Raw genomic sequence first — 27,764 nt, forward strand, 5'->3', positions numbered from 1 at the left:
CTGTCTCCACCAGTACCCACCCCTGTCTCCACCTGTACCCACCCCTGTCTCCACCAGTACCCACCCCTGTCTCCACCTGTATCCACTCCTGTCTCCACCTGTACCCACCCCTGTCTCCACCTGTATCCATGCCTGTCTCCACCAGTACCCACCCCTGTCTCCACCTGTACCCACCCCTGTCTCCACCAGTAGCTACCCCACCTCCACGTGTACCCATACCTGTCTCCACCTGCCTCCACCCCTGTCTCCACCTGTATCCATACCTGTCTCCACCTGTATCCACACCTGTCTCCACCTGTACCCACGCCTGTCTCCAGCTGTATCCACGCCTGTCTCCAGCTGCCAATCTGACATCGCCATTTGGGTGTCTAAGAGCCATCTCAAACTCAATATGCCCAAAACAGGGAAATCTTTTTCTCTCCCCCCAAAAAAATATTCTTCCACGCACTCCCCATCTCCATTCCAGTGTCCGCTGACGTCCTGAGCGCCCTGGGCAAGCCCTCTCCCGCTCAGGTCTCTGCTCAGCTGCATGATGGAACAAGATCGGGACTTCCCGACCATTCATCCACCCCCGGAAAAACAGGGGCAACTAGTCAAAGGACGGATTCCCCCAGCCTGCCCTGGGAGATTCCAAATCAGCTGCCCTGGGTGGGGCCCCGGGGTCGGCAATTTGTAAAAGTTCCTCCTAACTCTCAAATTAACGGAAACTGAGCCCCTCCCCCCAGCTTCTTGGTTCTGACGGCTTCCGATCCGGCCTTCGGCTTCACCACCTTCCACGCCCCTCTTCGACTCTAGATGATCACAGCAGCCATTTGGGGTTCGGGTTACAATTATTCCCATTTTACAGATGAGAAAACTGAGGCTCGGGGGAGGACATGATGGGCCCACAGTCACATCAGAAGCAGAGCCAGGGCACTTGACGCTGCCTGCCGTTCCTAAACCCAACGACCCCCACAAACCCAGTCTGGTGCCTTAGAGCTGGAACCCATGCCCACGCCCACCGGAAAGTGGATCCGGCTCACAGAGCCAAGAGTGGCCGTCTGCGACCTGTCTCCCACCCACTCCACCTCTGAGGCCCCTGAAGCATCCCCTGCAAAGTCTGCCCCCACCTCACGTGCCATGGGGTCACCCGGGAGAATCTGGCTCTCAGCCCGGGCTGACCCAGGCTGGATTTCTGGCGCTGCTACGCCCCAGCCGGGTGGACACACAACCTAAACTTGCTGAGTCTGTGTCCCGAGCTATAAAATGGACGTGATGACACCTGCCCTCGGGGTTACAAGGAGGGTGAACTAAGGCCCTAGGCAGGTGCTGGGATCGGAGGCCCAGAGCTGAGGCCCGGGGTTGGGGTCCCAGTTGAGCATCCCAGGCTGGGGCAGGGCTAGGCCTCCATGGGGTCAGCCCGGCTGGGCCGAGGTGGCCGCCCACCACGGGGCCTGCCTGTCTGCGGCCAGCCAGGCCTTCACAAAGGAACAATAACAGGAAGCCATCCTGGGGGAAATGGGCCGGGGCCAGCTGGAAAACCTGAAGGGGCGGCGGCCAGGCCTCCCTTGCAGGCCGGGTGTGGCTCCCCTCGAGAGGTTGTTGGCCGCTGAGCTCTGCAGAGCTCCCCAGCGTGCTCGGCCCCGGAGAGACGGACAGACAGACGGACAAACGGAGACACCTCTCAGCCAACGGGCACGGTGAGTGAGGGCTCCCCGCACCGCGCGCTACCCCAGACCCATCGCCCCAAGACCAGAGGGTCCTCAGCTTCTGCATCTTAGAATGGTCGTCGTTGGGGTCCCAGGAAGAGCCACTCCTTGGGGCAGACTGGGTCTCCTCCTGGCTCAGAGCAGGGCTGGGAAGGGCCACCCATGGTCACGAACAGGTGTTCTCAGGGCTGAGGGAGGGCGTGAGGGCTCAGCTCTCCCACATGTAGACTCCGCAACTCGATGTGACTTGAGGGCCCACAGGCTTCCACTGGTGCCAGGCTCAGAGAAGGTAGGATTCTGCCCAAGTTGCCCAGCACACCACCCACAGGGGACTGACACCCAGACCCAGGCTCCCCCTCAGTGCCCCTTCCCCCACAGGAAAGGATTAACCAAGGCCTGGCATCAGGCCCTCCCCAGGGATTGGGAGAGAAGCCCAGGAAGGGGAGCTCTGAGCCTCGGGCCCTCACTACCAGCCAGCGCCCCCACTTCTGGAGTAGCAAGCTGAGGCGTAACTCCAGGCACTAGAGGTCCTGCCTATGGGAATCCCTTCCCCACCCTGCCCAGCCCCAGATGCTGTGGGGGCTGGTCCCCAGCTGTGGGAGCTGCGGGCAGGAAAGCGGCCCACCCATCCCCCCAACACCCAGATAACCGAAGGCTGGGCCCAAGGGACCCGGCGACCCTCATATTTTAGGGAAATCACCCCAAAGAATCTTGAAGGCAGGCAGCGCGGGGTGAGAGCCCAGCCTGGAGACAGTGGTCCTGGGCGCAGATCCCAGCTGTACCACTCACTTCCTGTGTGACTTTGGGAAAACTGCCCAACGTCTCTGAACCTCAGTTTGCTTGTCTGAACAGTGGAGACAGCGATTCTTTCTGCGGTTCCTCATGGGAACAGGAGATGATGCGCACAGAAGCCTCTCAAGGAACAGGGCTCATTATGTTCTCCTACTAACAACCCCATGAGTGAGCCCATCCTTTCCCCCCTCTCCATGGAGGCCACCGAGCTCCAGAGACGTTAGAGCTGGAGTGGGGACTGGAACTGGAGCTCGCGCCCGCAGCCCCGGCTCCTTCCAGCACCACGCAGCTCTCCCCATCTCAGCTTTCTCGTCTGTGAAATGGAGGAAACGGTCTTTTCAGGAGTCAGTTGAAAGAAGCAATATACACACCTGGCGCCAGGAACAGCTCATAGTAGGGGAACCTTCAAGAAATCACTGCTCAATTTATTTGCTGCCCCAGAGCTGACTGTGGCTGTGAATGTCAGAACGGTTTTGAGCCCTGAGGGAGGCCAGTCCCCAGCTAGTGAAAGGGATGGGGTGCAAGGGACGGGCTGTCGACTCAGCTCTTCCTCCAGTAAGCACCCTGGGCAGCTACTCTGCAACAAGCACTATGCTCATTCTCTACCCGCCTCCCCCGCCCCCACCATGGACCTTTCTGCCGTGGGTGGTGGGCAGCTAGGATCCTGACATGGGAGAAGGGCATTGCAGGGGAGGCAGGAGGCCTGGGCGGCTCGGAGGTTTTGGGGAGGCTGCAGCCGGAGGGGTTTTCAGAGCAAGGAGCACCCGGAGGGCGAGGGATGCTGCAGGCCCTGAGGGCCAGGCCTGGAGCTCTGGTTCATCTCCAGGTGATGGGGACCAGTGGGGCTGTCCCCTGTCTAGCCTGAGTCCAGCCATCTTTGAGCCCCACCTGGAGGGCAGCAGACCTCTAAGGGGCCCAGGAGCTGCTGAGCCCCAGGCAGCCGTGACAATTCCAGCTTACTGCGCCCTTGGCGCAGGGGACACGGCCACTGGCCTTGAAGAGGTTAAGCTGCCCGCCCTCAGCCTCGACCTGAGCGATTGTGCTGCTGAACAAGGGCCGGACGTGGGGGCAGGAAGCCGGGGGGCTGTGCTTATTTTCTCCCAAGGCTGGATGACTCACGGCTCTGCCACTGCCTCGGGGACACAAGGTGGACACAGTGGCCACCAGCTCAGGAAAAATCTTGGGCCCCTTGCCCATGTGGACCCATCCCTGCTACATCTGTCCCCACTCTGCACCCCCACAGTAGCCTTGAAGCCACTCAAAGAATTCCCATTTGACAGATGGGACACAGAGGCCGAGAGAGGCTGAGCAGCCAGTCCAAGGTCACACAGTTAGTAGGAGGTGGAAGCAGGATATGGGTGAGGCCAGCCCCTCTGACCCCACAGCCCCCACCACACTCCATAGCGAAGATCAGAGAGGGGATAAGTAGAGGAGGATTGAACCTGACAGTTCAAGCCACAGAAGAGGCACCAGGACAAGCCAGGAGCCCAGTGACCCTGGGGAAGGAACGTTCTAGGAGACAAGTCTTGCCCTCAGGAGCTTGGCATCTGGCTGGAGAGGTGCTGAAAAGCCCATCCTTGGACCACCAGATCCAAGCTGATGCTGGGTGGAAAAATCATGGAAGGCTTCCTGGAGGAAGAGCAGAAGCCCCAGAGGATGCTGGGAGGTCTTGAGTAGCCCCTCTGCTCTCTGAGCCTCAGTCTTCTCAGCTCTCCAGGGCAGGAAACGGGCCTCATTCAGGGACCTCCAGATTGACTGTCTTGGGCCACAGCGTAACAGTCAGATCCTGGCGGGTGCAGATACGAGGAGGAGGAGGAAGCAGGGCCCATGGGGCCAGGCCAGGCAGGCGGTGAATGAGATTTCCTTCTGGAAAGGAAGAGAGGAGAGCAGGAGGTGGGCCCAGGACAGAACCAGGAAATGAGGTCAGGTGTGAGGCGGCTAGTCGAGCCCACAGCCACCAGGCTGACAGGGGTGAGTAGATGTGGGTCGAGACACCCGCATACTTACTGAGCACCTAGTGTGTGTCAGGCTTCACCCCTATGATCTCACTTAATCCTTCTGACTAGGAAGGCAGCTACCATTGATGAGGAAGCTGGGGCTCAGAGAGGGCAAGGGACAGGCCTAAGGCCACACAGCTCCTATGCAGCTGGGCAGGTCCAAACAGGCAGGTGTGTGGGGTTCATTCTGTTGTCCCCCCGCCTGCCTCATAGCCTCTGGCAGAGTCAGGAAACCCAGGGGAGGCTGGAAAAGTCCAGGGTGGTGTTCTCTCCTTGAACTCAGAGTTGCCCTAGTAAGAGACAGGGGAACAGACTGGATGATCCTAGAGCCCAGAGACCCCAACACAGCACACATTTGTTTCAAATCACAGCCCATTCGCTCCATTTTGCCAGCCCTACCCTCCGAGGCCCCTGGCACAGGGTAGGTGTGTGTTCATCGGGGACCTGTAAGAAGGGTAATCTTGTCCTCAAAGGACAAAATCCTAATGGTGGTGTGTCTGACAACGGGACAGGCCATTAGAGATGCTATTGGGGACAAGGACAAGCTTCTCTGAGTTATTCCAACTATTGTACCTGCTCTGACCCCCCACGGGGTTGTCTGCAAATATGCAGATTTGTTTTCAATCCTGTGAGTGAGGAGGGAAGCAGCAACAAGACCGGAGCTGGAGACGGTGGCCGGCTGACAGGCAGCAGTGGGGACCCTGACACCTCAAGTCAGGGGCCTCGAGTTCATGAGCTGGATGCTGGGCAGACCCAGAACCTGCCTGGTCACATGTGCTCGGGCCAGGGACAGAGCCGGCCCAGGGGCAGGTGTCAATCAGAAGGCCTCGTGGGGGAGGCGGCCTGGGGCTTGAAAAGAAGTAGGGCGTTCACTCAGGGGTCACAGCAAGGAAGGGTATTCTGGGCAGAGGGAACAGCCTGTGCAAAAAGCCTGCTGGAGAGAAGAAGAGCACTGTGTGTTCCAGAAACGCCTAGTTCTCCTCGTCGCTGGAAGGGGCATGGAGATGGGGCTGAGGAGAGCCGGAAGGGTGGGGCAGGGACACACCGTGCTGGGCTGTCCGTGCTGGCTCAGGAGCTAGACTTCGTCCTGCAGGGTGGGGAGCCAGGGAGGAAGGTCAGCAGGGGGACAGTGTGGTCAGCTCTAGGGGGAATCGAGATAGGGAGGCTGTTGGCAGAACCCCGAGGGGAGAGCATGAGGTCTGGGACTCACAGGAGCAGGTCCCAGGACTGAACTGAGCCGCGAACCAGGAGAAAGCCCCAAGGGGCCAGCTCGGAGCTGCCCAGCCCCACCCCCAACACACCCCAACCCCGAGGCTCCCAGGGCCTCACCCTTCGTCCTCCCGGTGCTCGTGGCTGCCAAGGCCCAGCTGTAAATGCCATGGATCACGCAGACAAGTGGGGGGTCCCTGAAGGAGTCTGGGGACCACTGGCTCCAACCTGTCCTAGACTGAGGCTGAGGGGGTGGAGGCAGTGGGCATGGCTGCCCGGGGCCTCACAGGCAGTGGGGGTCCCAGTGCCCCCACCCCCAGCAGGCACACCTCCTGCATGTTCTGGGCCTCTCCTCCCACCACCCGGCCCCTAATCCCTGACCCAGGGCCTCTGGGATGGAGTCCAGAGCCTGCGGGAAGCTGGGCTGGGACAGAGCATCCAGTCTGCCCTCTGAGGCTCTGCCTGGGGTGGGCTCCGCTGCCAGAGCCCGTCCCGCTGACACGGGGTGCTGGGCAGGAGCAGAGGGGCCACCCGCGGAGCAGAGACTCTTCAGGAACTGGCGTGGGCATTTGGCGGTGTTGTGTGTCCTAACCTGGAGTCCTCCTCTACCCACCCCCAAAGGCCCCCTGGGCCTGCTCAATAACCCCCCAAACCCAGATTTAGCCCCTGAAACCTCAGACTTGAGCAGGGATCTGCCCAGGGAGGGGTAGGGGGCAGGACCAGCCCAGGGGATTTGCCGGGCTGCCCCACTGAGCCGCTCCCAGCGGGGTCCAGGCTTCCCAGGGGCAACTTAGCCACAAACGGAGCAGCTCGAGCCCCTCCCTTCCCTCGGCTCCCTCTGTGCCCCCAGCCCCTCCTTTTAAGGAGCACGGAGCTGAGCGCAGCCCCTTGAAGGTCAAACCCCAGTGACAGAGGGGACCACAAAGAGAAAGGGAGCAAAGAGAGTTCGCTGATGCCCCACAGCAGGTCAGAGAGAGGCGGACTCAGGCCTGGCCCGAGACCCTCACACCCATCCGGGCCCTCCTGTCTCAGCCCTCCCGTCTCGGCCCTGTTACCGCTTCCTCTACTCCTCCATCAAAGTGAGCATCATAATTTGAAACCGTGGGGTTTTTATCAAGTGGTTAGTGTCCCTCTCTCCCACGGGGGTGCAGCCCACGTGTAGTTTGGTGCCTGGCACATAGTAGGTGCTGGATAAATGTTTGTTGAGTGACTATGTAACCCCAGGGCTCTAGAAAGGGCTTCAGAGAAGTGGTGACCAAATGACCTAAATCCAGGCAGAAGAGAGAGAAGGGCAAGTGCAAGACCAGGAGGCTGTGACCCAGCGTGGCGGGGCTTAGTGCCCTTCAAGCGGGGGCTCCTCCTGGAGGCTCCCCAAGCACCTTGAGACCCAGACGGGCAACTGGAGAGCAGCAGTCAGAGGCATAGGCCCCACCATTGGCTGGGCCTTCGGAGCCACCCCTCAGTCCTCAGGCCTGGCCCAGGCATCTAGGTTCTGACCTCAGTGGTCCCAACCAGTGTGGACACAGCCCTGGACCCAGGAGCTCTGCGAGGCCCTGAGCTCCCATCCTGGCCTGGTGGAGCCCAGCGCTCCCTGGGGTCTCTGAGCCTCCTCCCCCTTCTCCTGGGCTCCCTGCCCGTTCACCAGGGGCTTTGGGCCACATACTCTCTCCTCTCATTTTGGTCCCCCTGGACCTTCCCAGACTGACCCCAGAAGTCCCGCCCTCATCCAAGAGTCCATTTGGAGCTGCCCCCAAAAGCCTAATACAGCTGCAAGGATGGGGCATCCTCAGAGATCCCGGATCACAGGGACTCAGGCTGGCACCTGGCCTCTGGGTGCCCGGCACGCACATCAGAGCTGCCTGGCGAGTTCCCTATCCTCCCATGGCTGTTGTGGGGCAAGTTCCCAGGGCTGCTTCGCTGGGATCTTCTGGGCACAAAACCCTTTCTAAAACCCTCAGCCCCTCTGCCGTCTGTCGTGCCCCAGATCCACCGAGCAGCGGCCTCATCTCTCCCAAAACTTGGTGAGAGAAACCAAGAGCTGTGACTCCTGTTTGTAGGAAGGCAAAGGGCTAAAATAGTCTGAACCCAGCCGTGGCTCTGACCACACACTTTGTGCGGAGGGCCGGGGGGAGGGGCCCACCTCCAGAGGTGCAGCCAAGGGAAATTCTGTTTCCAGCTGCAGGTACAGCCCGCCAACGTCCTCTCCATCAGCTGCAGGAGAAGAAATAATTATTGGAAAAAACCCTTCCCCTTGGCCCCCATTTTGGTGGCCAGATTTCTAATGCAAAAGGCAAAAGACACAAATAAATGCGGCTTTTCAGTTGGAAAAGTCCCTCTGGCCCCTCTGAGATGGGTATAGAAGGAGCCCAGGATTTAGAACAAGGTAGACGTGGGTGAGAGTTCCAGATCTACCACTTACGAGTTGTTTGTCTCTGAGCCTCAGTTTCTTCCTCCGTGAAATGGGGATGGTAACCCCCACGTCCTGGGGATAGTGTGAAAACTGAAGGAGATGGTATCTATGAAAGCTAAGCATGGAGAACAGTTGGTTATTATTATTACACGTGAATGTCACCACAGAGGTAGAGAGAGGGTGGCGTGATGGGAAAAGCACTATTTGGGGTGAAAGGCAGCCTAAGTAGAAATCCTGGTTTGGCTCCTCCCCTTACCGCTGTGTGACCCAGGATGACTTACTCCACCTCTCTGAGCCTCAGCTGCAAAATGGGATTATTGACAACTACGTAGAAGGATGCAAGCTTTAAATGAGATAACGTGTGCCGCTGATGAGGGACTCAGGAATCTCAGCCCCCCTCCACCGTCCCAGGCAAGAAAGGGCTGTCCGGGGAGGGCACTCAAGGGTCCCACACAGGGGTGAAGACAGGATTATGTGATCCTTCTCTCCCAAAGGCCCCCATCTCCAAGGTCCCACCTCTCCAGTAACTGCTCACTGAGAAGGAGCTGAGCACACAGACCTCTCCCCTGACCCCAGCAAGTGACACACTGGTGATACGGGCGCAAGTGGGAGCCAGCGCCAGTCCAGTCAGAAGGCGGGAGCTTGACGATGCCCCATGTATGCCAAGGGATCTCTCTCCAGGGCTCACAGCAGGGCTGCTGCTGGACAGGGAATAGAATCCAAGGGGCTTTTCTGCACATTCAGAGAACACTTCGCATGCGGGGCCATTCAAAGCCCACCGAGGGGTCAGTGTCTCCTGTGAGCCATGTGGCTGTGGCCTGTGATGTGGCCTCTGCTTTATTTCAGTCCAATGTGGTTATTCGTTCCTTTGGCTGATGGCTGCTGTCAGCCCTGGGACCACTAGCCCATCCAAGCAGGCCCCAGCAGAGAGGAAGCCGTGCACCTGTTCGCTGTATCAGACGTGGTCCCACCAGCAAACAGAAGTTACCCCAGGGGTTCAAATGCAGAGACTTTATGAAGAGAATACTTACAGAGCTCTGCGCTTGGGTGAGGGTACAAAGGGGATGTCGAGGTATGCAGCAGACACCAGCAACAGTGGGAAGCTGTCACCACCCCAGGGACAAAGGGGAGGGCAGGGTGTTTCCAGAACCCAGAGAGGGACAGAACCACGGAGGGGCGGCCCAGTAGGAGCTATTATCACGGAGAGATGCAGCCACAGCAAGAAATACGAACCAGAGTAGAGAGCAGCAGGGAAGAAATACCCCACTTCTCACCTCCCACCCTCAGAGCTCCTGCTGGAGCCCCTGCTGGCCAAGCACCAGAAATCAGGGCCAGAGGCCAGGGGTCAGCCCCCTGACACAGAACAGAGGTCAGGGGTCAGCCCCCCGACACAGAGCGGAGGCCAGGGGAGGTGCGGGGGGAGTGGGACTGGCAGGGTGGGGACGAGCGCATCCTCCAACCAAATGATTGGATGTTTACGAACAAGAATGGTGAAGTGACTCCCCAGTGGAGCAGAACCAGAGTGTCAGCGAGGCTTCGTACGCGTTTGGCATCATTGTTAGCTTTTTGGCCATGTTAACAAATACTTTTTAATTAGGGCTTGAGAACAACCCTGAAAGGAAGACACCAGTGTTCCCATTGTACAGATGATGTAACTGAGGCTCAGAGAGGTAAAGTGGCCCGGGCGCCGTCAAGCAGCGACAGAGCAGTGCATCTGAGGTTCTGGAAACCACGGAGCCTGCCAGCACAACCGTCCCCCTGCACTGTGTGAGCCCAAAGAGGGAAGATCCCCTGGGACTTGTGGCTGGGCCTTGGGGAGTAGGGAAGATGCAGACAGTGCAAGATGGAAAGACATTCTCTAGGAAGGAAAGGAAGCTGTGACTTGAGCCCAGCAGTGGGACATGGGTATCAACCCTGGGACCGGTCCCAAGCTGGGCCATAGTGGAGGATGCCCAGGGATGCACAGGGCTGGGAGGCGGGGACCAGGGTCGGCTCCCCAGAGGAGGACCTTTGGGCTTAACTCTGAAGGACAAGTTCACCAGACAGAGAAAGAGGGAAGATTCTGGGGGACTGTCCTGGGCCACTTCTCCTCTCCAGCTACCTGCTCTCCTTAGTGTCACAGTTTAAGCATCAAACACACAGCGACCGTGTGCAAGCTACTCCAGCCCTGCTTTCTCCTCCAGACTCTGGGCCGGGTCTCCAGAAGCTGCTGGCCGTGGCTACAGAGACGTTTAATAGGCCACTGCCACCTGATCCAGGTCACACAGATCTTCTGGTTTTCTCCCCATCAAACACGCCACTCGCCCTAGTCTTCCTGCTGCCCCCAACTGCTCAGGCCAAAGACTGGGGAGCCATCCTTGATTCCTTTCCATCTCTCACCCCCACATCCCCTCACCAGCAAGTCCCGTTAACTGTTCCTCGAAAACATAGCCCACGGCCCTCCCCTCCAAAACCTGGTCTGGGCCACCATTAGAACGTATCCACAGGTTCCAGGACGAGGGCATCTTTGGGGGCCATCACCCAGCCTGCCACACTGACCTGGTCACCTCTTCTTGTGCCCCACCCCCGGTTGCTCCTTTCTGTCTGACTCACCTTCTTTTGGTTCTTCAAACACACTAACCATTTTCCACCTCAGGGCCTTTGCACTGGCTGGTCCTTCTGCCTGGAATTCCCTTCCTTCCCTTGGCATTCTCGGGGCTGACACTCAGATGTTGGCTTAAGTGTCGTCTCTCCGAGAGGCCTGTCCTGGCCTTGAAGTCTCCGCCAGCTGCCCCCTCACTCTCTGTTGCATCCCCCATTGCAATTCCCTGATCACTAGCTTATGTTTTTCCTCATTTACTAATTTCCCTGGTGTTTCCACTCCAGCGTGCACTCCCTGAGGGCAGGCCGCATCCGGCTCCATGGTATACAGTAGGCGCTCAATACCCATCAGCTGAGTGCCTGGGCTCTCCCTCTGTCCTGTCTGGAGGCCTGAGAACTCTCTCTCTCAGGCCTCGGTTTCACTTCTGTTTGTTTTCCTTTTTCATTTTTGAGTCACTTCTCACTTGAGGGAGGAAGAAAGAACCAACACTTGCAGTTCCTTTCTAGGCAAAGAAGGAAACGACCCACCGGGCCCGGGCCCAGCAAGGCTGCGGAGGGGTCACACCTGCCTCCTCCCCAGAGTCAGGACCAGCTTCCTGGCCAGGGCTCCCGGCCTCCCCAGGCCTTTGTTCGCAGGCTTCCTCCTGCCCGCAATGGCCGCCCTTTCCACATCCTACCTCGAGGGGCGCCAGGTCTCTCCTAGTTCCCCCGCCTCATTTATGACTGAGAAACTGAGGCCCGGAGCCTCCCCCCGGCACACGGCACATGCGTCCTGGGGCCTCCTCAACACCCTGCCCCACCCCAACCCTGGAAGCCAACTTCCTCCTGGCCAACTGCAGGGGCCACTGGGTAGGGGCCTTAGATGCTAAGATCAGCAGACGCAGACGCCAGGCTGGCCCGGCACAGACATTCTTGGCCCTTGTTGAGACAGCCCGGCACCAGTGTCTCAGAAGAAATGTTACTAGAGTTTAGGAACCTCCTGTGACGGGCAGAGTCCAGCCTCTCCCTGGGGGGGGAGGCAGCCAGGAAGGAGGCCTCCCATCCAGCATCCAATAGGTCCTTGTCTCGCTCCAGGCAGAAGCCCTGGTTCCCACTTCCTCCCAACCACCTTCTTCCTCTGAACCATCCCAGGAGGGACCCAGCAAGGGTAGATGATGGGGTCAAGGCAGAGAGGGCACTGTGATAGCCAAGATCACAGCCTCCACCCGCCATGGGGCAGTGGGGAGAATCCTTCTTCTGAGAATTCAGGATGAAGCCAGGGCCCATCTCTGGATGAACCTCAGATCCTGGTCCAGGCAGGTCCCACGTCCTGAGGGCTGCCTTCAAGGGCGTGCAACCTGTGCCATCACACAGGGCCCTGTGCTTAAAGGCCCGCATGCTTGGTTTCCTGTCTTCTCTCTCCGTCTTGAAATTCCTAAAAAATCTTTGAGCTAAAGGACCCGCGTTTCCATTTTGCACTGGGCCCTAGAGATTAAGGCAGTCCTGTGGGCCCGGCCTCAGTCCCGCACCGGGCCCCAGCCCTGGTCTTGGGCCAGGTCCTAAGCTGATCGTCTGCTGTGAGTTCCAGGTCTGGGGAGAGCCTGACCCTCTGGGTCAAGACATTTGGGTTTCCTAAGAGCCTTCTGAAGACAGCATCAAAGCCAAGGCTGCTGCAGGGGCTCTGGGGCTGGCCAGAGGGGCAGTGTTGTGCAGGAGAGCCTTTAAAGCTGCCCCATCGCAGCTGCTGGGATGAGAGAGAGCAGTAGGGAAAAGCACAAACTTTGGGGCCAGCCAGACTCGGTTTAAATCCTCCCTCAGCTGCTTACAGTCTGAGTGATGTCAGAAATGTCACTAAACCTCTCTGTTCCTCAGCTCATCTGTAAAAGGAGGGTTACAACTACACCCACCTCGAGGGTTCCTGGGAGGATTCAATGAGATAACATATAACGTGCTTGGAATAGTGTCAGGCAAATAATACGTGCTCAATGAATCTTAGCTCCGACACCCGGGCTCCATTCTCAGCCCCACCACTTGCTCCAATGTGAACTTTAACCTCCCTGTGCCTCAGTTTCCTCAGGTGTACAATGAGGGCAACCTGGGTGTCCAGTGCACAGGGCTTTGGGAGCTACCATCAGCATCAGCAGCCCTCTCCTCCAGGAATCCTTCCCAACGGCCCTCCTCTGGGCTCCCCTATTGCCTGTGCTGGCTGCCACACTAGCCCATGTGACACTTAAGTAGGCGTTGTCTCTGTGTGTGTCTTCCCCTCCCAGACTGGGAGCTCTCTGGGGCAGGAACTGAGTTGGCTCTGCAGTATCAGCAGAGAGTGAAGGATGAAGGCGTGAACACACAAGGAGAGTCCAGTTGTCCCTGGGAGCTGCTCACACCCCAGGGCAGTGACCACCATGCCTTGATGGTGCCTCCTGTCTTTCCCCAGGTCGGTGCCTCCCAGGAAGATGCAGATGCTCATGATGCTGCTCGCCGCCGTGGGTACCTGCCCGGGCCTGCTGGTGGCAGCTGCAGCAGGTGTTAACTCTGCCCAACTGGACACTCCCGGCATGCTGCCCACCCACCGGCGCCAGAAGAGAGACTGGATCTGGAATCAGATGCACATCGATGAAGAGAAAAACAGCTCGCTGCCTCATTATGTGGGCAAGGTAAGGCTCAGACCCCAGGGCAGGAGAGGCCTCTGCAGCAGGGGGCCCACAGTGATGGTGGTGGTGGTAACATGCTGATGGATACTGTGGTGGTTTTAGGGGTGGGGATGATGGTCGTGAGGGCGATGGTAATGGTGGTAGAGATGGTGGAGGTGGTATATGTGGTGGTGGTGGTGGTGACGGTGGTGATGATGGCAACGGTGAAAACAAAGGTGGTGGTGGTAGTGGTGACCACGTAGGTGATGGTGGTGGCAGTAATGTGGTGATGGTGAGGGCTATGGTTCATTTTCTCCCAGACCTTGGTCTGTGGACTAAACATTGCTGCTGGAATAGCTACCCCAGGCACAGGCTGAAGAGGCCAGCCTGGCCTGGGGTTTCAGGGCTTCGAGCAGAACCAGCCGAGGCTATCATTAAATTTTCCCATCTGAGAGGCCCAGAAGACCTGAGCAGCCTTCTACAAAATTGTGCTGGTGACAAAGTTAATCATCCAGGCCATGGTTTGCAAACCCCTGTCTAGGCCTTGGAATCTCCTCAAAAACCCCTTGCTCTCAGACTATCCCTCCCTGGTTCCCTGTCACCCCACACAACACCCTAGATTTTAGGACCCCCATTACAAGGTGCCTGAGCCAAGCCTGCCCTCCAGGGCAGTGCCCAAGGCTCCAGCCCTCACTTCCTCCCCCTTTAAAACTCATCCATCCCCAGGCAGCTTCCTAAAGCTTGGAACTGATCTGAGAGACTACTGATCGGTCTTACGGTGTCAAACTGTTGTTGATGTCAAAACCTTCCATTCTAATTCAAAGGAACGGCTCTAGTGGTGGGATTTCACACACAACGGCAGGTAGATGGACTAAGTATTTTGAGAGTTTTCAGTGAGAAGAAAAATTTCTCTCAAGTGTTTTAAAATCTCACCATGTCAGTTTCTTGGAACCTAAACATGGTGGGCTACAAGAAAGAATAGATCCATGTGCTGGTGAGAGGGAAGTATGGTGTCAAGCATGTGGCTGGGTTCTGGGAAGAAAGCAGCAGGCAAAGACACGGCCCCACCCTCGTGGAACTTGTGGTCTGAAATAGAGACTGGCAGAACCCGCCCACCACCTGGTTTTGTAAATAAAGTTTTATTGAAACAGAGCCATAGCCATTCACTTACAAATCATCATGGTTGCTTTCATGCTCTAATGGCAGACTTGAGTAGTTGTGACGCAGAACATATGACCCAAAAAGTCAAAAACGTTTACTATCTGGCCCTTTACAGAAAGAGCTTGCCCACCCTTGTCTAGAAGAGCAGCAGATACCAAAGAATCTTACACATGGTGGTGATGGGGGAGCCCTGTGGTCACAGAGAAACAGGCTGCAGAGGAACCTTTGATAGGGGAGGGTTCAGTCTGGCCTCAGCACCAGAAATGTCACGTCAGCTGGGGTGGGGCCAGCTGGGAAAGTCCACTCACGGCCCCACCTACAGTCAGCTGACTGTGCCCACGGGCTCCTCTGGCTCCCAAAATGGCTGGGAAATTTAAATCCTTCCGTATGGCCACTCAGAGGGGAAGACGCTTGCCCAGGGTCATACAGGGAGCCCAGGGCAGAGCCCTAGGTGAAGCGAGTCCTGACCCCCAAGGCAAATGTGAACTCTGTGTCATAGAGGAAAATGTCGTCAGCCCACTTACATCCTTCCCAACGGGATGACCGCGCCATGAATCAGCCTCTGAAGAGAACGGTCAGCCCTAAGGAAAACCTGCAGGGTGAGTCAGGGAGAGCCAGCAGAAAGTGGGCGCCACCTGCATCACGTGCCGCCCTCAAACTTGGGGGGGCTCGCCCACTGGCCTTCGAGCAGCAGGAAGAGCATCAGCCATGCCGTCATCTACCATCAGGGTCCACTTGGCACCTGGTGGAGGGCAGGGAACAGAACAGCCACATGTAGCCCCCCCCCCCCCGCGGGAAGAAACAAGGATGCTGTGAGAAGCAAGGACACGGCTCCGAGGATCAGCCCCTGGGTCCCAAAGACATACTCCGAGGGAAGGAAGTCCCTTGTTTATCGAGACCAGAGCCCGGAGCCTTTGTGTACAGATCTGGTGGGACAATGCGAGCCAGCCCTGAGCCACCTTCCGAATCCACAAATGTGGGTCAGTATGGCTTTCGGCATTAAAACATCATGTCTAAATATGGTGATAATTTTAAAAAAGAGGGCTCCCAGAAACCCATTCCTTAGTCTAATCATGAGAAAAATGTCAGACACATTCCAGTAGAGGGGCACCCTACAAAACACCTGACCAGTACTCCTCGAAACTGTCAAAATCATCAAAAACAGTGAAAGTCTGAGAAACTGTCACAGCCACGAGGAGCTTAAAGAAACACGACAACTAGATGTCATGTGGGATCCTGGATGGGATGGGAGAACAGAAAAAGGACATCAGATAAAAACTAAGGAAACCTGCATAATGCATTAGTTATAACATGATGCTAATAATAGGAGGACCTGGGAGCAGGATATGTGGGAATTCTCTGTACTATCTTCCCAATTTTTCTATAAATCCAAAACTGTTCTAAAATATAAAGTCTATTTAAGAAAAGTTGGAGGGAAGGAAAACAGAAACTTAAATGAAATGTTTTGGGTTTTTTTTTTGGAACACTATTTATTTGAAGATATTGAGAAAATATTATCAAAGTTGGTTAAGGGTGAGTCAAATGAAATCTTATACAGAATCGCAATAGACTAGATGGAAGCTGACTCACTCCCCTCCCTCCCCTGCCCACGTGGGTCTGAACACGCCCACCCAGGACCAGTCTGGAACCACCACCTCATCCTAACCCTGAGCAACAGGGCCCCGGACTGTCCCTCCTCCTTGAGCCCCCGCCGTCCCCCCAGGCCACAAGTTACAGAGCTGGTGCATCGCTTCTTGCCTCTTGTCCAGCTGTTCATCACTTGTCCCAGCCACTGGGCCTTGGGACCTCCTCTTGAGCCACACCGCAGCCCTGCTCCAGGATGCTTTACCACCTCCAGCTGCGGCCCCGCCTCTCCCCTCCCTGCCCACCCAAGGGGGAGGGTCCTCACTCCCTGTCTCCACTCCCTTGCCTTTCGGACTCTTCTCTACACCCTGTCATCTGACTTCTCACCCCAACACCCCTTGATGCTGCTCCCACCAAGGGCTCTGATGACTGCTCTGCCGCTAAAGCTGGGGACACTTTCTGGACCTCGTGGGGTTTCACCATACCCTTCTTGACTCTCCCTCTTCTGTCTTGAGACCCCACTCTCTCTAGGTTCTCCTCCAGCCTTTCTGATGTATCCTTCTTGACACCTTCACTCAAGACTCTTGTTCCATCTGACCCTTAAATGCTGCCCTTTCTCAGAATCTCAGCCTCTGTGGCTTCAAGCTCAGGCCTTGAGAGTAAGCACGGGGTCTGGACTCTCTCTGTGCTCCCAGCGTGGGGCCTGCCACCTTGTAAGCATCCTAGTTATATGTTTTTAATTGAATTAAACTTTTTTGTTTTTCCTGAGGAAGATTTTCCCTGTAACATCTGTTGCCAATCTTCCTCTATGTTGTATGTGGGCCACCGACACAGCATGGATGCTGACAGACGAGTGGTGTAGGTCTGCACCTGGGAACCAAACCCAGGCTGCCGAAGCGAAGCCCACCGAACTTAACCACTAGGCCACCAGGGCTGGCCCAAACTATATTTTTTGAACATTCTAACCGTCTATGAGAGTACCATTTTACATAAGTGAAATACGATTCTCTTATGTTCCTGATAGTCTCTAAGATTCTATAAATGAAATGTTCAGCAATTCTAACCTGTTAATATCTCTTAACATATGGATCTAGCATGAGTAATAACTGGCATTTATGAAAAGCCTGTGCAAATTGCTTTACACACATTATTTTCCAAATCTGGCTCCTTGGGACATGAATAGCATACGTTACAAAGAAAAAAGTTCCAGTGGTCTAGTAAGTAGGGGAAATCCTGAGTTAAACAAAGCTCATCGGATGTCTTTTCTGCAGGACTGTACACTGTAAGTCTCCAAGAAGAGAATATTTTAGGTACCATTCCAAAACTAAAGTGGCCGGGACCAGTGGTGTGCTGATAAATGACAACTGGCTCTCCAGGGGAAAAGGTCTTGATCTGTAGAATTTGCTCATTCCCCTGGTGTAAATATTCTCACCATGTCTGTTTCAAGCTATCAACTTGACGTCACTGAAGGCTGAGTTGGGAAAAGATGTGTATTACAGCATTATTTAGCATTTTCATCATTCAATGCAATAGGCATAAATAACCTCAAGAACACAGTAAAATGTAGTCAAATAATTAGGAGGCAATGAATTTTGAGTATGTTACCCCTGTTTTGAACATGATTCATTTCATTGTAAGTTTATATCATTGAATTTTTAATAATGGCCGTGTTGAACAAGCAGCTCACAAACAGTCCTGAAAATGTAAGTTGGCTCTCAAAGCCCAAGCCCGTGCCAGCCAGCTCCAGCGCCCTGAGACTACATTTTTGTGTGGAACAGCAAAGGAGACCAGTGTTTCCTGGAACTCACTTTCAAAAGTGCTGTTCTGCTCGTCAGAGCAAGCCAACATCAGCAGTGTTATCTCCATTTCACAGACGAGGTCACCACAACTCAGACAAGTTCAGTGACTTCCAAGGGGTGAAATAGCCCTTGCCTCCCAATGGCATCACGCATGCTCTTTCACTCAGAAAATGTTTTCTAGGGGCCGGCCCAGTGGTGTACTGGATAAGCTTGCACGCTCTGCCTTGGCGGCTCAATGTTCGCAGATTCAGATCCTGGGCGCAGATATACACACCACTCATCAAGCCATGCTTTGGTGGCGTCCCACATATAAAATAGAGAAATATGGGCATAGATGTTAGCTCAAGGCCAATCCTCCTCACATACACACACAAAAAAGTGTCTTCTAAGCACAGACTATGTTCCAGGCACTGTTCTAGACAAACCAGGGCAGTATGCTGGGCAAGTCACATTAATGTGATATTTGCAGTGACCTGGCTGAGAACAACTCACTAATGACCAGTCAGAGATTTTGATAAAAATCACAGCATCACATCTGGATCCCTGGCTGGCACCACACACATGCATGCACAAATATGGATGTGTGCACATATATGTACACAAGTGCGTACACATGTGCATACTTACAGATATACCTATACACATCCACTTGCACACACTCACATGTGCACACACACAGCCACCACTGCCCATTCCCAGCTCACAGCACCTCTTCTTTCCTAGATCAAATCAAGTGTGAACCGCAAGAACGCCAAGTACCTGCTCAAAGGAGAGTCCGCTGGCAAAGTCTTCCGGGTCAACGCAGAAACAGGGGATGTGTATGCCTTTGAGAGGCTGGACAGGGAAAAGATCTCTGAGTACCAACTTGTTGCCCTCGTGGTGGACAAGGACACCCACAAGGACCTGGAGGCTCCTTCCAGCTTCACCATCAAAGTTCATGACGTGAATGACAACTGGCCTGTGTTCACGCACCAGTTGTTCAACGCATCCGTGCCTGAGATGTCGGGTCTGGGTACGTGCCCAGTCTGTTGCTGCCCCTTCTCCCTGCCTCATCCCCAGTCTGGAGGCACTTGTCCCGCCTGCAAGTTCACTGCCTGGGGTCAGAATTCAGTGAGTTGAGGGCAGTGATTGTAACGCCCACATTACCACTTTATATGACTTGAAAGAACCTCTGGTCTCTAAAGACTAAGTTCTGACCTGGCCCCAGCCTGAGCCCTGATCCTGATCATAGACTGAGCCCTGACCCTAGTCATAGATGGAGCTTTGATCCTCATCACAGACTGAGCCCTGACCCTAGTCATAGACTGAGCCCTGACCCTAGTCATAGATGGAGCTTTGATCCTCATCACAGACTGAGCCCTGATCCTGATCACAGGCTGAACCCTAACCCTAATCATAGACTGAGTCCTGATCCTGATCATGGACTGAGCCCTAACCAATAGACACACATGTGTCTTGTTACTCTTTGGAGCAAACCCCACTCACTGCTCTGACTCTCAGGACTGGCATGCCAAGAGTATAGCCTTTGCATAAGAAGAATGCCAACTCTGCCACCAAGGCAGGAAGACTCATCTCTAGGGTCCATGCAGGAGTGGAAGGGGAGGACGAGAGCCCAAAGTGTATCACCAGCCTGGACCCCAGGCCTCCAGAAGTTACTACTCTTTCCTTAGTTCTATCCCCAGCCTCTAGGAGGTGCCAGAAAAGGGTTCCCTTCCTCACCCCCTCAGTCCAGGGTCTCTGGCCACAACCCTGGGATCAAACCTTCCTGTTAAGTATGGGGATCCTGGAGTTCAAGGGAAAAAGAGATACGACACGCACCCTTTAGGAGCACCTTCCCAGTCTCTTGTCCCCCTCCTTCCAGAAGAGGGAAGAGGCAGCCCCTTGCTCTCCTCTGTTTCTCCTCATGACCCCAACCATCCGCCCTCTCCCTCATTTCCCCATAAATGAAAACCACCTGTTCTCTTTGCCCCTTCAAGGCTGACGAAGCTGGGCCTCTGTCATTGCCAGCTCTCTGCCCCGTGCAAACTCCTCAGGACAAAAAGCAGCATTTTCTCCCTCAGGACCTAAGCCCCATTTGCCCTCCTCTGGGAATGGGGTGAGCGGCCGGCAGTTACAAGGCAGCAACCTCTGGATTCTCTCTCTGCAGGGACCTCAGTCCTCCGTGTGACAGCAGTGGATGCAGATGACCCCACTGTGGCAGACCATGCCTCTGTCGTGTACAGAGTCCTGGAGGGAAAAGAATATTTCTCCATCGATGGTTCTGGTCTGTGCGACTCGCCCTCCTGGGCATGCCCTGGCTTGAGAGGGGGGTGGAGGCAGATATTCCAGGTGCAGGCACTGAGGGAAGTCCGGTCGGACAGGCGTCGCCTACTACTGAACCACACTGCCCTACAGAGGTGGTCAGGATCACACGTTAAAACAAGGCGGCTGGTGAGGGCAGAGGAAGCAGACGGGTGCCCAAGAATGGACTCAAGTCCAGGAACAAAATCGGGACCCAAGCAGTGACACTCGAGGCAGAAGAAAAGGCAGGTTAGCAGCTCTGGGTCTGGATTCAGACAGATCTGGTTTCTAAACCCAGCTCTGCCTCTCACCTTTCTAGAGACCTCAGGCAAGTGAGCTAACCTCTGTGAGCCTTAGCTCCCTCTTCCCAAAAATGGGAGCACTTATGTTCTTCTTGCATGGCAGCCGTGACTTCTGAATTAGATCATGTATGGAGGGCGCATAGCCCATAATAGTCATCTACTCGATGCAGCTTCAAAAACTGTAAAGACTGAGTCTTGGGAGGAAGACAGAAATTCAGTTGCTCAGGCCTAGGACACACTGTCTTTCAGAGGGATGGCAGATACACAGCACAGACACCATCACAACCCATGACACTCCGGGGCAGGCATCACTAATCCATCACAGCACTCTGAGCCTAGCAGTGGCCTTGTGCTCTTTCCAAACACAATGCTTCAGGCAGCTAGGACCAATACTGAACCAAACAGCTTGGGCAGCTTTGGCCTAGCAGTGCAGGGCATGGAGGTAGGGGGGTGTTGACCAGGGGTTCTCAGCCCTGGCTGCTCAGTGGAATCACCTGGGGAGCTCTGAAGTCAGGTGCTCTCCAGGGAGGGCCCGGGCATCAGGATTTTCTAAAAGCCACCCAGGTAACATGGTTCCTGCTGGGACACTTTTTGCAGGACTCATTGTTACGACGAACAAAAACTTGGACCGAGAGAGAACGCCCAGCATCAAGATCGTGGTGGAAGCACAAGATGTCCAGGGCCTCCGGGGGGACTCAGGCACGGCCACGGTGCAGGTCATTCTGCAGGACATCAATGACAACTTCCCCATCTTCACCCAGAGTGAGTGCCTCCCCCAGGGCCCTGGGGAGGGCGAGGGTTGGGTTACTCTGGACTTGGTGGCCTGGGGGCTCACAGGAGGCAGCCCAGAAGACGCTCTGCTTCTCCCCTCACCTTGGGGTAGGCCTAAGGCCCAGGGAAGTCTTTTTGGTGCAGGGAGAGCCCTGGTCCCCATCGCTGCACACATTCCCAAGACTGTCCAGCTACCCCTTGCCACAGTCCCCTCACAGCCTGGAGGGAAACCACGCCCCTGCTGTGTGCCCCCACTATGCCCAGACTCCCACTACCCAAACAGCAGCAGTTTACCCCGGATCCCACGGGCTCAGGGAAATCCAGGCCCCATCTAGAAAACCCCCATGAGCTGGTGAGCAGGGGCATGGCAAAGCTCCATCTCCAGAGCCGGGGCTGGGTCCTGACCCCACCCACAGACGGATTCTCCCCCCTCTGCCACAAAAATATACCTGACGAGAGCTTTTACATTCCCTGGATGGGGCTGGGGAGGAACGTCAGATGGCTCGCCACTTGCACCCTCCAATGCGGAAGGTGTAATTCAGAGGCTCAGCCACACCAAGGACAGGCCAGTTTTCCTGCAGTGGCCTTGTTGTGCATGACACGACCTCCCTGAAGTCAGGACTTATCTCTGCTGTCAATTGATGGGTCCCTGGCAAAGTGCCTGGCATGCAGTAGGGGCTCAATAACTACTTGTTGGACAGATGGAGGGATGGAGGGATGGAAGGATAGACAGAGCAGAACCTCTTTGCCTTGGGACCCAAAATCCCAGGGGTATTATTATTATTATTATTATTATTATTATTATTATTTTATTGTGCTCATTTCCTATATCAAAATGTGTTAGGATAGTATGAGGGACAATTGCCTTGTCAATCATTAACCGAGTGCCCTTTGGGGCGCCCCTTCTGCATCAGCCAAGTACGTATTTGCCGTGCCTGAAGACATCCGTGTGGGCAGCTCCTTGGGCTCTCTGTTTGTTGAGGACCCAGACGAGCCCCAGAACCGGATGACCAAGTACAGCATCGTGCAGGGCGAATACAAGGACACCTTCACCATCGAGACGGACCCCATACACAACGCGGGCATCATCAAGCCCATGAAGGTTTGTAGGCCTGAAGCAAAGACATCAGGATGGGTCGGGGGCTCCTAGCAACCCAGGACTGGCCCAGGGGCTGCTCCCGGGTCAGAGGTCATCAAAGTGCGCGTTCTGGGTCAGCTCAGAGCTGGCCATGTGCTCGTGGAGACTGTAATCCTGGAGCTGGAAAAGGGGATCCAAGAAGACGGGCCAGTGCCTTAGGCTGGGTTACCCCAGAAACAGACCTTGAGGCAAGGATTTGAGTGTAAAGAGCTTATTTAGGATGTGATTCAAGGAAGCCCCCAGAGCAGTGACACATGAAGGGGAAGAAGCTGCTACGAGGCTCCTTAGTGGGCAGGTTATCACTGTGGGCAAGGGCCCCTGGTCCCATGGGGACATCTGGGGGACAGGTGCCCCCAAGATATAGCAGCCGAGGGGGAGGATGATCTGGCGCTGACTGCGGGCTGCTCTGGGGGCAGTCACTCCCTGGCCTGACGCGGTCATTCTGGGAGCTTGCAGCAGAAGGCTGTCAGCACATAAGAAAACGGTGAGTGCCGTGGGGATACAGGAGGGCACTGGCAGTGGCTGCAGCTGACACAGCAGTCAGACCCACTGAGTCTGGAAGAGGAGGGAAGGTCCTGCCAGGGGCACAGAATGCCTCCAGAATAGGCATGCAGAGGACAGGGGGTCCTGGGTCAGGGATGACCCTCCTCAAATGGGACACTCCAGAACGCCTCTGCCTGAGCCAGGCCATGCCTCCAGCATTCCTCTCTAGAGTCCGTCTCTGGCCCAGCCCTGTGCTTGGGACTGGAGACAGCCAGGGGAGCCAGACAGCCTCCCTGGTACAGGAGCTGTCAATGGGCGAGGAAGACAGACCCCCAGACAGAAAGGGAAGCAGGTGTAAGTACTACAGCAGCCCACGCAGGGAGCAATTACCTGTGTCAGGAGGGGCAGAGACAGGTTCTGAGAGGACATCTGATTACCTTCAGATTGGGTTCCTGAGGAGTGAGTAGGAGTGTGCTAAGCGGGGAAGGGCAGGAGAAGCATCTGGAGCAAAGGCATAAAGAAGAGGCTTGTCCTTAAGGAGCTGTGGACAGAACCACTAGTCTGTGATCCCCTGAGAGCAGGACCAGGGCTGATCTCTTGTGTGTCCCCAGTTCCTGAAACAGGGCGAGGCACAGGGCCAGGGTCAAGGGTGCAGCCATGAAGCTGCTGAGATCCAATGGAGGGCAGCTGAGGACAGCCAGGCCCAGCCACTCTCTTGATGACCTTGGAAATATCACTTCTCTGGGCCACAGGCCCCTCATCTGTAAAATGGTGGCAACCCAGTACTACCCTGCAGAGTCGCTGTGAAGATCATGTGCCACATGCTTGGCTTGGAGCAGGTGCTCACCGTCCTTTCTCCTTGTGCAGCCCCTGGACTATGAACGCATCCGGCAATACAGCTTCACCATCGAGGCCACGGACTCCACCATCAACCTCGACTACCTGCGAGGCGCCTCCACCAGAAACATTGCCCGCGTCATCATCAACGTCACAGACGTGGATGAGCCCCCCGTCTTCCAGCAGCCTTTCTACCACTTCCAGCTGCAGGAGAACCAGAAGAAACCTCTGATCGGCTCCGTGAAGGCCACTGACCCCGACGCCGCTCGGCGGAGCATTGGGTAAGGGGGTGGAGGGCGTGAGGATGGTGATGATCACGACAATCCTTGCTTGAGGTTTCTGCACCTGCTGGCCTGAGACCAGGACTCAGAGGGGGGAAACTGGCTTCTCCCGGCTTGTACAAGGGGAGTGAGCACATGCAGGGCTAGAAGACCAAGCTCTTCCACCAACCCACGTGGCCAGGTGGGATCTTGTCCCTCCTAGGAACCCCCGCCCAGCACGGTCCTGGCCATCAGAGCTGCCCGCTCCTGTAAGAGGCTGTTCTTTGGACCACAACTCCCACAGGTCCCATCTGGGGAGATCTGGCAATCGAGAGGGCAACCCACTAGATGACATGCATGAAACCCCTTCACTAAACATGTTTTATTAAATTTGTCTTCCTAAAACCACCAAAGGAAAAAGCATTCATTTCACACAGTGAAGCAACACAAAGATCTACAAAGAACACATCAGCAACCCCACTCCCAGATAACTCTCGCTCACAGTTGGATGTGGTCCTGTCACACCTGTCTTCAGGACCACACAAACATCTCATACACTTACCGTGGATCTGTCGTTTCGTTCAGGCTTTCTATTGTTCTTAAAATTTTCTGGATCAGACCACGCCCGTTTCATCACTCCTTGTTCTTCCATCTCAGCTAGACTCCTCTCCTCTACCCTCTGGGACAAAAGACATAGTTCTAACTCATACTTTCAAGAACCACATAACATTTGATAGTAAGTATGAATTTAATGCAATCCCGTTTTATTCCAGAGGGGTGGCTAACTGTGCCAGCACCATTTATTAACTGTCATCGTTTTCTCATCTTTGTTATGTACTGAGTTCCAGTATAGACCTGAATCTATTTCCAAATCCTCTATCTTCTCTATTGCTCTGGGGCAAAGCCATTCTGTTTTATTGAGGCAGCTTTATACTAAAACTTTGTATAAGGCAAGTCCCTCCCTCACTGTTTTTTTACTTTATATAATTTTTATGCATTCTCATTCATTCTTTCACATGAACTTTAAAGTTCTTTTATCCAATTTTTAAAAAAACAGAATTTTAACGAGAATTGAGTTTAGATAATCAATTTTGGAAGAACTCATGTTTCTATGACATTCTTATCAAGAATTGTTATTAATATTAAGGATAAAATATATCCCTCCATTTTGGCCACATCTCATAAATTTTGGGACACTTTTTTCACGGCCATTCTATTCTAAATAATCTGTAACGATCATTTGTCTTTCTTCACTGATCCAAGGGTTTATTAACAGACTGATTTGATTGTTTTCTTTTCATTTACAAGTGGTAGGGTATTTTTCATTTTTGCTTTAACCTGTCCTGTGATGTCATACAATTGTGTTTGTGTCCATTTTTTTCCTAGAATATCTAAGCTTTCGCTTTATGTAATTTTTCTATTCAGTTAACAAAAGTTCAAAACTATTTTACCTCCATTACAACTTGTAACTTTGTCCCTATGAAACTACCCAGTCTGTTCTGCTTAAACATTTTGCCCTCAGTTCCCCACCGCCTGGTGAGAAGTTTGTCAGTCCTGTTTTCATGTTATTCGTGTTCACCTGATACAAGTTATCCAACCTTTACTTTTAGCTTTTCCAGGTCATTTGACATTAAGTTGTCTCTCAAAAATAGAATGTAGTTGGCTTTGCCTTTTAATCTAAAGTGGGATGATTTGTGTGTAACCTATTTACATTTTTAATCACAAATTATATGTTTGATCTCACTTCTTTTATTTTGTTTTACATTTCCCATTTCTCAAACTTAATGTCTTTTTTCTTTTCCCCCATCTTTGCTACATCTTTTTGCCTTTTCTTCTTCTCCTAGATATTTGGAATGAGTACATCCATTTTTACTTCTACCAGTGAGACTTACTTACATCCGTAAAATTAAGAATGTTTTCCTGGACCTATATTTTCTAGTTAAAAACATTACACACCCCCCATTGCTTTCCTATGTATGATAAAGAAGTCAACAGTTTCATTTTAGTTCCTCCCAAACCAGGTTTTTACTTTATATTGAGACATTTCTTAGTTAGATGAAGGAAGTTTCCAAAAAAATGTTTTCAGGAGCCATCTGTGCAGGCGATATATTTCCTGATTTCTTGCATACTTACGAATGAATACCTTAGTTCTTTTGCCTTCTTATGTTAATAGCACCTAGATGTGCTCATATAATCCTCAGATTCTAGACATTTCCCTTCAAAAATACTATCAATGTGTTCTAGCATTTGATTTTGAGGGGACGTCTGGGGTGAGTTTGATTTCTCTTTCTTCGTAAGGAAATTATTTTGGTTTTGATTGGCACTTGAGCTAACATCTGTTGCCAATCTTTTTTTTTTCCTTCTTCTTCTTCTCCCCAAAACCCCCCGGTACATAGTTGTATATTTTCAGTTGTGGGTCCTTCTAGTTGTGGCATGTGGGATGCCACCTCAGGGTGGCCTAATGAGTGGTGCCATGTCCGCGCCCAAGATCTGAACCAGCGAAACCCTGGGCCGCTGAAGCAGAGTGCACGCACTTAACCACTCGGCCACAGGGCCGGCCCCCATAAGAAACTTATTTTTTCTGTCTAGACTCTGTTTTCAGTTTCTTCATACAGCCTTGAAATTCAAAAGAGTCACCAGGATATACCTAAATATTTATCTCTTTTTAAAATTATGCCTGATATCAATGACTTCGTTTAACCTGTAGACTTGGGCCTTTCTTCAGATCAGGAAAGTTTTCTTTTATTATATCTTTTCTTATTTTTTCTGTTCTATTTGTTCTGAAATTTTCCTCAGTAATAACAAATATATATATTTGGAATTCCAAATATATATATATATATATATAATGCATATTATATTTATATATATTCCTCTCTCTTTTCATCTCTTCATACCTTTCTTCTTGATTTCTGGAAGAACTTGTCAAATTTTTACTTCACAAGTTTAATTTCCTTTCAACCAATTCTTATCCCTTGCAGCTCCTTTTTTATTTCTTCCTGGCTCTTACATTTTCATTAATCACAGACACCAACCCCACCGTGGTGTAGGCGATTATAGCGCCAACTGCCTCAGCTCCGAAAGTTCTGTTGATGGAGCCTCAGGCAGCACCCTAAGTCCAGGGAGGGCAACAGGGCTAAAATCAACAGGATCCTCTCGGTGCTCTGAATCCCCTGGGTGGTCGAGTGCAATGAGCAGTGAGAGGAGGACAGAGGGGGAAGGAGGGACGGAGCCTGAAGGGCCTCACTGGTCACACTGAGGAGTTTGGACTCAGCAAAGAACAATGGAAAGCCATGACACTGTCTTCCCTGGGCAGATACTCCATCCGCAGGACCAGTGACAAGAACCATTTCTTCCAAGTAACCAAGGAAGGGAAGATTTACAATGAGAAAGAACTGGACAGAGAAATCTACCCCTGGTATAACCTGACAGTGGAGGCCAAAGAACTGGATTCTAGAGGTGAGTGGCCCCATCTCAGGGTACCTGGGCTTTTCTCCTTTCCTTCATTGTTTCAAAACTGGCATACTCTGTCATTTTGGGTCTCTAGAGGTATCATAAGCACCTGCTGAAGCACCACTTGGCTGGGATGCTACAGAGCATCCACCCCCAAGGAGTGGATGGACCAGCAGCATCCACATTCACCTGAGTCACTGTTAGAAGTGCAGAACATTGGGCCCCACCCTCAGACTGAATCAGAATCTCACACACATCTCAGCTGAAGCAGCACTGTCCTAAAACAGGCTGCCAGATGTCTCCGCAAAGAGATTCACCTAAGGCGCCACTGCAACACAGAGCTGCTCAGACCCCTCCCTGGAGGTTCTGGCCCAGTGAGCCAGAAATGGGGCAAAGGCATGTGCACCGAAC

General features: G+C 53.7%; 1 protein-coding gene across 1 annotated transcript in view; it reads left to right on the plus strand.

The window, feature by feature from the left end:
- The first annotated feature begins 1,525 nt into the window (after nt 1-1,525).
- Nucleotides 1,526-27,764, plus strand: part of CDH5 (cadherin 5) — a 33,949-nt gene continuing 7,710 nt past the window's right edge. Inside the window, exons 1-8 of the mRNA XM_046683496.1 lie at nt 1,526-1,679; nt 13,090-13,309; nt 18,553-18,841; nt 19,976-20,092; nt 21,009-21,173; nt 22,097-22,284; nt 23,671-23,921; nt 27,217-27,359. Coding sequence (XP_046539452.1) covers nt 13,109-13,309; nt 18,553-18,841; nt 19,976-20,092; nt 21,009-21,173; nt 22,097-22,284; nt 23,671-23,921; nt 27,217-27,359 — 1,354 coding nt within the window. The 5' untranslated portion in view covers nt 1,526-1,679; nt 13,090-13,108. The remainder of the gene's footprint in view (nt 1,680-13,089; nt 13,310-18,552; nt 18,842-19,975; nt 20,093-21,008; nt 21,174-22,096; nt 22,285-23,670; nt 23,922-27,216; nt 27,360-27,764) is intronic.

This window comes from Equus quagga, chromosome 13 (assembly GCF_021613505.1).
Source record: "Equus quagga isolate Etosha38 chromosome 13, UCLA_HA_Equagga_1.0, whole genome shotgun sequence".
NCBI classification, from domain to species: Eukaryota; Metazoa; Chordata; class Mammalia; order Perissodactyla; family Equidae; genus Equus; species Equus quagga.